The sequence below is a fragment of the Cryptomeria japonica genome, chromosome 5 (genome assembly GCF_030272615.1).
Source record: "Cryptomeria japonica chromosome 5, Sugi_1.0, whole genome shotgun sequence".
NCBI classification, from domain to species: domain Eukaryota; kingdom Viridiplantae; phylum Streptophyta; class Pinopsida; order Cupressales; family Cupressaceae; genus Cryptomeria; species Cryptomeria japonica.
The window spans coordinates 685,912,554-685,924,710 of NC_081409.1; the positions used below are offsets into that span (position 1 = coordinate 685,912,554).

A 12,157-nucleotide genomic window follows, 5' to 3' on the forward strand; every position below is an offset into this window, starting at 1 on the left:
GCCCAAAAAATAAGTGAGACCAATAAGCATGCAAAAGAGGCCCCAATAGGGGAAAGGACCCAGTAGTTGAGCGCATTCCAATTCTTGTGATAGAAGTTGTTGATTTAATACCCTCATACTTGTTGATTTAATGTCCAATTTTTGTACTAAGTACCAATAATTGAATGAAATATACCATTTGTTGTGAAAAGTAACCAAGATTTTCATGTGATGCCACATTAGCCACACAAGTATTTGATGGTGTGGCCTTGAAACCTTAGTTATAAGGAGGGGACTTGCCAAGTAAGTTGTTGTAAAAAATTTAGAGTGATTTGAAATTTTCACATAGGATTTTGAGAAGCACGAAATTAGGGTGCACAACTACTGGGTCCTCTCCCCTTGTTGTGCAGGAATCACCTGATTGGTTACTTTTTACAATATTAGTACATTTCCTAACAACTATTGGTACATTTCCTAACAAAAATTGATATTTTATGTTTCAAACAATAGGTTTTATTTGTTCAATTTTTAGAACAAAAGTTTTCCGAGTTACAATGTCTTCTACTGTCTGCATAACACGAAAGTACCGTTTTAGAACCAAAATAGCTATAACCCATCTGAATAAAATTTCCAATGTAGATGTAAGAAATACATAAGACTGAAATCCAATGGGAGTTCCCCACATAAATAGCCTGTTGGCTAAATATATACAAATTATTAACACATAACACTACTAATATATATCATTGTCTTACAATTATAGAAAATTTAGGAAAAATGTGTATTATTATAATACTAATATAGATATTTTAATGAAGACATATATTAGTACCATTTAATTATAAGAATTTTAGATAAAACATGTGTCATTGACATAATTAGTATTTTAGAGTTAAGGGTTTAAGTGTTTAATCACACATGCAAATGTTAGATGAGAAAAAATTCAATGTAACCATTGATTCATATTTAAACAAAATAATAATAATTTCTCTAGTTACACATTCATCTCACTCTTGCCCCCTCTATCTCTTCTATTTCTTTCTTCAAATCTTCGATCTCCCTTTCTATCTGTATCTCATTATCTACATCTATCACTTATTCACTCCATCCCTCCCCTATCTATCTTTCTCTCTCCTCCTCTATGTATATACCTACCTCCCTCTCTCTTCTCTTTAAATATCCCCTCTATATCTTTACCTTTCTCTCTCTCCTATCTCCCCCTCTCTCATTATCTCTCCAGTTCTCCATATCCACTTTTAACATCTTTCCTTCTTTCATCTTTATCTCTCTTATTACATACCTTATGTACGTCCCTTGTTTTATATATCTTATTATCTCCCTCATCACATCCCTTGTTTTATATATCTTATTATCTCTCTAGTTCTCCGTTCCACTTTTAACATCTTTTTCTCTTTATATATTTATCTTTCTCATTGCATTCCTAATTAACCATTAAAATAATAATAATAATAATTACCCATTATATCTCGGAAGACTTTTAGTCAACCTCCTCATAAGTAATTTAAAAATAATTACCCATTAATTTTAAATTTTCTTAAATTTAAAGCTTCGTTACTACCATGTAATGTGAACAAAAGAAACTTTTTTTATCTTTTTTTTTTTTTATGATATTAATTTTTTTTCAAATTTGATACAGAGCTGGCATGAAAGCAGTCTCCAGAAATACTGGAGTAGAAGATAAGGATGTCCAAAACTATACAATAACAGAAATAATCACCAAAAAAATCAGGAATACTTGTATGGCTTTGAGAAGAAATTACTGTATATATTATGACCCTGCAATCTCAACTAATCCTTATCAAAATTTCATTAACAAGAATGTTCCACACCATAAGTCTATGAAAACATTTTATGAAATAGACACTACTCATACTCGGGCACTGAAACAAAAACGGTTATATATTTAATATCCAAGAAAAGGGTAAAAGTAATGCTTTATATTCCAGAAATGCCACGACACTCTCATAATAATACCCAAATCCGAAACATAAAACTCTCACACAGTCCCATTCTCATATTCTAAGCGCTGCCAATGTCAATGCTTTTAACGTCGCCGCCATTAGCAGCATCAGGCTGTGTTTTGGGAGCGTTCACAGTCAAAACCCCGTTCTCCAGCTTTGCCGAAATGCCGTCCAAATTCACATTTGCAGGCAGACGGAATTGCCTCATAAATCGCCCGCTCGACCGCTCCACACGGTGCCACTGATCCGTCTTTTCCTCCTGTTCTTTGTGCCTCTCACCGCTTATTCGCAGAGTATTCTTATCCACTAAATCGATTTTCAGATCCTCTTTCCTCAGTCCTGCAATCACCAAAACAAAATTTAAATCTTTAAGACACCGCTGTACTTGAAATAATAAACCCTGGAAAGAGGGTGCAAAGGGATTAATAATTTACCAGGCAAATCGGCGGTGAAGACATGAGCTTCAGGGTTTTCCTTCCAGTCGACCCTTGTGTTGGCCACGGCCATGGCATCCCTTGAAAATGAAGAGGCCGCTGTGGGCACACTGAAATCCATGGCGTCCCACACGCGAGGAATTGGAAGCCACGGATCGAAGAGGTTGTTCTCCCATGGATCCCAAGCGCTGATGCCCCTTCCGAAAAATGGAGTCAAAGCCATACCTTTCGCAATTAAAGAAGTCGAAAATTACAGAGCTTGCAGACGAGTAGAATGCTTCTGATTATCTTGATGATGATCCATGAGAAAGATTGGTTTCAATTTATACATGAGATGAGAGGGTTCGAGAGAGAAGGAGATTTGGGGCGAAGATTTGAGACTGGTCTGAACTATTCTCGATAGTTCTAGTAAGTTAGAGGGAATAAGTTCGTTACGGTGGCTCCCAAAAGAGGATTTTATTTTATTTTTATCTCCAAAATGCTTTCCGAAATTTTGGGTGTCTCAAGCCTGTTACCTTTGAAATTATATATATTTGAGTAGAAAATATAAAATGGGGGAAATCGGAAAACTAACAAATTTGCAGAATTTATTTTTACAGGAAAACAGAAAATTATTAAAAAAAATAAAAACTGTACCTTTTAATTATTATTATTAGAAAATAGAAGAAGGGGAAAGTTGAAAAATTAACATAGTACAAAATCCAATATTGAACTTGCCCTCTAACATAGTACAAAATCCAATATAAAATCCAAGGTGAATAGCAATACCATCCAATTTCAAACCCAAAAGCTCATTTTCAATTATGTGACATTCTAGATTTGCACATATTCTTTGGTCATAGAGCTAACTACTGTCCTTTTCACTTTCTTATAATGGAAAATACACTTGTCTAAGTTATCAATTATCAATTATCATTAATTAATCTAATCTTGCTTGTATGTTTTTGGATTCAATTGTATATGGGTTTTTTATCATCAATGTTTTAGACCACACTCCAAGATCACTCATCTTCGAATTATCTCATCTCGCTGATGGATCATGGAGTGTGATCTATAACGTTGATGATAAAAAAATCCATACACAATCAAATAAAAAAACATACAAGCAACATTTACATGGATTGTGGAAATCTACTATCATTAACCTGATCTTATTTGTGCTTATTTGTATGCTTTGTATTTGATTAGCTTAGGTTCAATCTTAAAACACTATAATTTTATCTTGGTGATCTTGATCATTCCTACATAACCTATTTTGCTTCAAATGTTTCTTATTTATTTACAATAAATTATGAAATCTCATTTTTAAATATGAAAATGTGTAATATTTTCTTGCTTCATTACTTTTAAATTGTTTTATCTTTTTCTATTAGGGTTTTTGAGCTTTATTGGGGAATCTCTTTTACCCACCCTTCAACAACACATTAGGGTTTCACTTTCAAATATGATATATCAGTAATATTTATAATTTTATAATATCCCAATAAATAGGCCCAAATTTTTAGGATACATAATAGGGCGTTGGTACCAAAATTGTAATTTATATGAAAAATGACAATATTTAAGTGGGGAAAAAAGTTTATTGAGCTTTAAAATGACATAGGACCCATATAAGTTTAAAATGATACAAGATAAGGGGCACACTCAAATAAGGGCCCAAATAGAAAAGTGTTGATGTATTAGTGAAATAGAATAAATTAAATTGAATTAAGTATTAATTTAATGCAATAAAAGGTCCTATAATACATAGAAGAATGAAATAATTAAAATAAGTGTTAGGAGAGTGTGAAATTGAACTCCTTAATTAAAGGAGTACAATTTATGACACTACAACAATATATTCATTAAAAAGACTTCTATATTAGAGATCTTACTATTTTTTAGTGCTAAAAGTACTTCATCTATTTTGAGTAGCATATCTACTTCATGTCTCTTGGTTCAAAGGGGTTGATGTGGATTGGAAGAGAGTTCATTTTGAAATTTGAGAGTTAATATTTAAATTTCATATTTATATAAGTATAAAATTTGATTTTGTGCACCAAATGGTGAGTCTTGTATAAAAGTACTTCAAGATTCAATATCTCATTATTAATTTTTTTTTAAATGAGTTAATTGAACATTATCTGGAAGAGAAGAAATTTTACTTGCTAAAACTAATGATATATAATTATGATAGGTCGAGAATATGTTTTCATTGAAGAACAAAATTCTATTTGGTTTAGGATAAGAACTTGTACATGTTGCATAAAATTTGTGAGCTACCAATTACTTACTAGAGAAAAGTTGGGTAATTGATCAGGGAATTTGTATACTTCATGGGGGAAGTTTACATCATGATCCCTAATTTCTATTCAGTAAGATTTATGTAGCAATATAGGGAGCTACCCCCATACTGGTAGTACTTATTTATATAAAAAATAAAATAAAAAAATTGTGAACTTACAACATAATGAGTAAGCATACATCTAAAACAAAAGTCCTCCTTTGACTAAATAACCACAAGCAATGGGATCTCATTTGTCAAAATCATCTAGGAGTCGAACTTGGCTCACTTGTGTTTCTAAGGGTTTGAACCTTGATGGATGACATAAACAAAAGAATGTAACATCATCCTCACTAATTAGACTATAAACCTTTGATATATATATATATATATATATATATATATATATATAACTATTAAAAATACGTCCCATTAATGTATACCACTCAATTAAATATGAATGACACTGTACAGTATATTTATTAATACTTTACTATATATCTATTGATACTTTTATTAAGACAATTAAAAAATTATATTTTATCCATAAATTACAATATTTCAAACCTCAATTATTGAATCCATATTCAGACGACATTATGAACTATGAAAGAATCTTTCTTCCTTTATGAACTATGAAAGAATCTTTCTTCCTTTCTTTTTGAAACCAATCAAACTCCACTAGCCTATTTTCAAAGGCCATATTTTCAATATAAAAGTAGTCTGACGACAAGAGTAAGGATGATCGTCTTCACAAACAGACGGGGAGATTTATGCCACATAACTCGTTCGCCACTTCCATTGAACACGTATTCTTCATCATACTAGTCTGGGGCCCGATTGAAATGGAGAAAGAAGCAAAATATATCTACTTATATTCCAATACTTTCTTTATGAGCAAATGCGATCATTCTGTTTAAATTTGATCCACTGTTAGGCAAAAGCATAAGAAATGGATTCAGCTCTCAAAGTTTCGAGCATGCCCAACTGGGGCAATCCTCCCCTTAAAACTTTCAATGTGCAAGAGATTGCAAGAGAACAACCCCAAACTGTACCAGAAAGGTACATGAGATCAGAGGAAGAGAGACCCGGAACACTAACAAAACTTCCTGGTCAGTTGAGCATCCCAGTGATTGACATGACCAATCTCTCCCAAGGAGGATTTCACAGGAAAGAAGAGATCTGTAAAATTGCCAAGGCTTGTGAAGAATGGGGTTTCTTTCAGGTATATGAGGATAATTTACTGAACATACCCACTAATCAAGTATGCATTTATCTTATATTATTACTAATGGGTGTCTTTTTAATTCAATTTCCTTAATGTATAGTAATCAAATAGGCTAATTACTAGCAATGGGTATTTGTTTTGATACAATTTCCTCAATGCCCATGAATCCAATAGGCTTCTATGTTGTGTTACTACTAATGGGTATCTTGTTTATTTTACAGGTTGTAAATCATGACATCCCTCACTCTCTGATGGATGATATAAAGAGAGTTGGGAAGGAGTTTTTCCATCTTCCATTAGAGGAGAAACAGAAATGTGCACTTAGAGATTTTCAGGGCTATGGGCAGATCTTTGTTGTGTCAGAGGATCAAAAGCTGGATTGGGGCGATTTGTTGGGTTTAATAATAAGTCCTCCACGGAGCAGGAATTTGAGTTTGTGGCCAGCTGTGCCGGCTGATTTCAGGTTTGTCATGCCCTTTCTTGCTTCAAAATTCATTCACAATGTGTATTGGCAATAGATGAGTTACATGGGAAATTGAAAATAGTACTTAACTGGTATATTTTATAAATGATTCTATCTAGAGATATTATATTAATTTTAGTTTTTTAGATGTTTATATTAAATCCACCACATAAATTAGGTTTCCTGTCATATCTTCCTTCTCACCGTGTATCTATGATATAAATTAGAGATGTATTTCATGATAACTCTCTGATGATCATGTAAATAAAAAACTATGACCAGAAGAGATAGGAACAATTGCAGTCAAATGCTATAAACAACAATTTCAAACTCAAAACATTTAGTCTAAACAAAGACTCTCTGTTCACACACATAGCTTGATTTCATAATTAAATTCCAATCAAATGCCAAAATAAACACACATTACAAACTGCAAATGTCTTTTAATGTCTTTTAATGGCTTTTCAACTCAAACTTTTTCTCTTACGCATTCCTCTGTGCCAGTTTAGCTGCCTCTTCTCTATCGCAGAATGGATTTTCAACACACAACTTTTTCTCTTACGCATTCCTCTGTGCTAGTTTGGCTGCCTCCTCTCTATCGTAGCCCCCCCTCCCTTCCTCCCCCAACTTTGTCTTTGCACCATGCTTTTAATTGAAATTTTGCTGATAGTGTCTGCAATGAATGTTCTTCTTTTGGCCTCTGTATTTCTTCCCCATGCTCCCACGCCTTCCTCCACTTTCTTCCCTTATTAAATACGTGTGCAGTATTTTTACTTATTTGGGCCGATGCATAGTGATAGTCCCTATCAGCGTGGTCACTTCTGGCAACAAAAGATAGACTTGTGAAAGAGGTCAAACAGAAAATTGAGCATGCAGGCAAGTGAACAGCAGCTTGTAGAAGATAACTATGATTCTATGTGTTTGTAATGAAATTTAGAATTGTTTTGTTTTGAGAGCTTGTATGTTGCAATCTAGGTCTTGTTTAGAATGTAGAGAGTGAGTTTTGTGTTTTTGTGATTGGGTGTTTGAAGCAGAGTAGGTTGTTCTTTTCTCTTACATCATTTAAGGTCATTCAGGTATTAATTTTCAGAACGGTTTAAATCATACATATTAAGCTTACACTTTCAGATTTAAAAGTGTTAAACATATAAAGTTGATCGACATTTTCTAGTTATGATGTGTGATCATATTAAGAATACACTTCTAGACTTAAAAATGTTAAACACTCAAAATTGACTAATCCCCTGAACAACCAAAACTTGATAAAAAATCTCTTAAAAATGTAATCAACAAGACACAGATTCTCTTGAAATGTCACTGACAATACTTGTATGTGCATTCTATCACATATTAGCCCTATCAGCAAGATGTTGAATGCATCGCTTTGTTTTTCCATTATTGCATTGCAATTTCATGTGGTTGCCTCCACTTATAGCAATACTTGTAGTTGTCACCTTTACATTGCTAATAGTTTGATTCATAACAATATGACTGTAATTTATTTTCTTTCAAAATATGATGTTGTTTCTTGTTTATACTCGAGTACGATTAACAACCACAACAGATGGCCCTCTATAGAGTTGAACAGTATTCCAGAATTTTGGAAACAGTTACATTACAAATAAGTCCCGGGAAAAATACTGTTTTAATTCACAGGCATCAAAATCAAATATTAAAACCTAGCATTTACACTAATAGTATGTAATGAAATTTCTCTCTTGTGGAACTTGTAGGCATATTGTGGATGAATACAACAAAGAGATTAAAAGTCTTGCTGTGCAGCTGCTGAGTTTAATTGCAGCAACTTTACATCTAAAAACTGATTACTTTGAGCATTCATTTGGAAACACCTATCGAAAGATGCGGATGAATTACTATCCACCATGTCCAAAACCAGATCATGTTCTAGGCCTCAGCCCACATGCAGATGGATCTGGCATCACACTATTGTTGCAGGATAACGAAGTTGAAGGATTGCACATCCGAAAGGATGATAAATGGGTGGCTATTCAACCAATTCCTTATGCTCTAGTAGTTAACATTGGCTTCTTCTTAGAGGTAAATCTCTGTTCCAAATTTAATTTCAAACTAATGCATATAGTTTGTAAACTTAATTGGGTTTAGCTCCAGTATTAGATATATTTGGTATCTATCGGCTTGAATTGTGAGGAGAGTTGCGTGATATGATTCTTCTTCTCCCTCCATTTATACAAACCCAGCAATTGATGCCAAAATAAACACTGTTGATCAATACAATAGAAATTTAGGTTTGTTGAGAAAAACCGTATTTCAATAAAAGGCTTGAATGGATTTAAATTACATGGATGTAACACTATATGAGATTTGAAAGGCTGCATTCCTCTTTTTAACATAAACTTTACAATAAACCCATTATGTTGTATTACATAATCAGACATAACCCATTGGGCTTCATCTAAGTGCAAAATGAATCATATGGTGCATTGAAAGTTCACTTGTACATATATACTTTACCAGTACTATGGGTAACTCAAATCTAGTTCAAGGAGAAAGTATTATAAAGCTAAGTCAGAAATCTAACAAAGGAAATGAAAGTCATCAGAATAATTGGAACTTTTTGACCTGTAACTCCCTGCAATGTTAATGCAGGTGATGTCAAATGGAAGATACAGAAGCATCGAGCATAGAGCAGTAACAAGCAAAGAGAATGCCAGACTATCTATTGCCATTTTTTACAGTCCAGAATTTGATGCAGAGATCAGTCCTGCACTGGAACTGATTGACGAAAATCATCCCTGCTTGTTCAAGAAATTTATACATGAAGATTTTATTAGACACTACATGTCTCATAAGATTGAAGGAAAAAAAGCATTATATGAATATGCAGGTATAACAGCGAATGGCAGAAAATAATATGGATCGAACATTGAATGCATAACGTACATAAGCAGCAATCGCTAATATGGGTTTGTATATGGATATTTTACATGTGTGACGAGGAATGAATTCTGGTGTGGACTGTCCTTTCATTGTCAGAGAGCACAAAAGATGTTAATTTTTTTCTTAATTTCCAGCATGAAAGACAGATACATTCATTTCATCATATCAATTTCAAATTTTGATAGTGTAAAAATGATTTGAATGTGTTTCCTTTTTACAGTGTGCTTTCCTGCTTTCTTTTAAATAAGTTTCTGTAACAGTAACATGGAGTAGAAGAATAATTTTGTGGATACGTCAAGTTTCCGCACCTTTGTCATATCGCTAGACATGAACATGAACAATTTTTATAAAATTTGTTAAAATTTTATATAAATATTTGTAAAATTTATGAAATTTTTGTATGTAATTGTTTTGTAAAAATTTGTGTAAAAAATATATAAATTAATTTTTGAAAAAAATAATAATAAACAAACGAAACAAAATTGTAAACATACAAAAAAACTTTTAAAATTTAATATAGTTCAGTGGTTCTATCCACTTTTATCAAAAAAAATAAAAATTGTAAACATACAAACTTTTAATTTTAAAAAAATTGAAAAAAAATAAAATAAAAACTTGGCACTGCATTGAAGGGTTTGAACTTCGACCTTGAGCTAGCTCTTCAAACTCGAAGTTGACTGATTATCTGATCTTTCTGTCATCGAGCAAAAACACTGATGTTATCGAGCAAACAAACCAGTGATGTCGTTAACTTGCTACCTTAGGTGCAACATTTATAAAAATCACAGCAGACAAATTTTACACCTTTTCATGCGACATTTTTACACATTTTTACACCATTTAGGTTTTTGTGACAATCCATGATTTTTTCTTGATTAATCCCACATTTGTTTTGCAATTTATTAGCAAAAGATCGTTGAAAAACGTTTGACCAATTTGATGCGATTTTTCTGGGAAATTATCAGCAAGCTTCTATGATTGCTCGCAATTTTTTCCAAATATTTTTGCTTCTATCATTGGTTGACTCCTTAAGGAACCTCTCTTAAGAAAATATAAATAGAATTAAATATATGTAGGGTTGATTTATGGGGTATTTTAAAATAAATTAATATTGTTTTGCGGCCTACCTTTGTGAATAATTGTCTTGTAAAGAGGTATGAATAAGGTATTTAAAGACATAAAGTGGAGGGAAAAGAGGGGCAACATGGAAGTGCAAAAAAAGAATTAAGTTAAGAACTTATTAGTAGTAGAAAATGATTATAGCTAAAAAATGAGTTATTTACATCAACCTGAAATTAGCATCGAAGAAGAGAGAAAAGATATTTTAAATCAACAATGGACCAAGCAGATCAAACAACAAGAAAGACAAAAAGTGGATTGCTAGATTAAAGAAGAGATATGACATTCATCATCAAACCATTAAGAAGACTAACAAATCCATTCAAGAAAGCATCGAACTTCATAACTGATTTCATAATTACTCTTCAAGGGATAATCAATAGACTTTGATATGTGTTTGGTATGATGCATAATGCATAGAACAATTATCTCGTTCATTTGTTATCATGTCTTCCACTTAATAATATGTAGGAATTATAAGTAATTAATATATTGCTTCTAATATATATATGTAACATGTATAATAAATTATATTATGGATTCCTTTAATACTTATATAACCAACAATTCCATTATGAATGGAGAATAAAATATCATGTTAAGGAGGCAACAACACTAAGTTTCATCAAGCACGCTAACCTCGAGTAGGGCCAGGAGGCCAAATGACTGGGTATTCATTTCATGCTCTTGGGCTTGATGGGAAGGGATGTTCTCAAGGTGCCTTATATGATTTTTTTAGGGACTCCATAGTATGGATTGGTTGATTGTTGAAAGATGATGAAGGAAACATGGATAGGGGTTGCAGATATAAGCATTCCACTAGGTAGACCACTCCATGTTGGATGTCCAATGTGCCTACCACTTAAAGCCAAGAGGGTGAGTGTTTTCTCTTGCGCTTAGTGTGAGTTTTCTTCAAGACGATCCTATCATGTTCCTTCATTAAAACCCTATTGTGATTGAATTCTAGATAATAAATATAGATATGACCTATCTAATGAATTAGGAAGTAATTATATTTGGGTATGTGCACCAAGATGTGGTACCAAAAGGGGGTCTTAAGATGTCACTGACAAAAAATTGAACATAGTTACACTCCAAATTTGAAGAAGCAACAAGAACAAGAGTCAAATTACTCCAAGTATACTTTCTAAACTACTGATTTGTTTTGAAAATGGTTTAGATTAAGGGTTTGAAAAAGGAGGGTCATGAAAAGTGGTCATGTTTTTATACAAAAAATATAATGTAGCATTCTAATGCAAACTATTTGGTGCTCGCCCTATTTTGCGCACACCAAATGTTATGCATTTACAAATTGTAGGAGAGGTTTTGAAAGGGAAAATGTTCCAAACCCAATCCTCGAAGAATAATATATACATGAAATATAAAATTTAAGAATAATTCGCATTTTAATGTCTTTTTTCTTTCTTATACATTTTTAGAATTAATCAAATTATTTTCAGACTTAGTCAAATTTTAGTAATTAGCATGCTCCTATTAGCATTATTTATCTATATATCTCACTCTCTTTATTTTCCCCAAACTCTAGACCTATTTCTCTCCCTCTCTTGTTTCTCTCACCTATCTCTCCACCTCTAGGTATATCCCACTCTCTCTACCTTTCATTTCTTCTTTACCCCCATTTTTATCCTTGTCTCCCTCCCTCTCTCTTCTTCTCTCTCACTCTCTTATTGTTTCTATCCCTCCCTCTCCATTCTCTTAATCACTACCTATTTGTTCCATCCTCTCTCTCCTCATATCTAGATCTCTCCC

At 32.7% G+C, this 12,157-nt stretch overlaps 2 protein-coding genes across 2 annotated transcripts; one reads left to right on the plus strand and one right to left on the minus strand.

Annotated features, from left to right (window-relative positions):
* Positions 1-1,875: 1,875 nt before the first annotated feature.
* Positions 1,876-2,817, minus strand: LOC131876388 (18.1 kDa class I heat shock protein-like). The gene is made up of 2 exons (XM_059221613.1): positions 2,396-2,817; positions 1,876-2,300 (listed from the first exon to the last, which is right to left on the minus strand). Exons 1-2 carry the CDS (start codon positions 2,616-2,618, stop codon positions 2,020-2,022), a joined length of 504 nt encoding a protein of 167 aa, XP_059077596.1. The 5' UTR covers positions 2,619-2,817; the 3' UTR covers positions 1,876-2,019.
* A 2,610-nt stretch (positions 2,818-5,427) lies between these two features.
* Positions 5,428-9,555, plus strand: LOC131876389 (protein SRG1-like). Its single transcript, XM_059221614.1, has 4 exons — positions 5,428-5,883; positions 6,108-6,349; positions 8,083-8,407; positions 8,978-9,555. The coding sequence occupies exons 1-4, from the start codon at positions 5,611-5,613 to the stop codon at positions 9,239-9,241; spliced, it is 1,104 nt and encodes a 367-aa protein (XP_059077597.1). The 5' UTR covers positions 5,428-5,610; the 3' UTR covers positions 9,242-9,555.
* Positions 9,556-12,157: the final 2,602 nt, after the last annotated feature.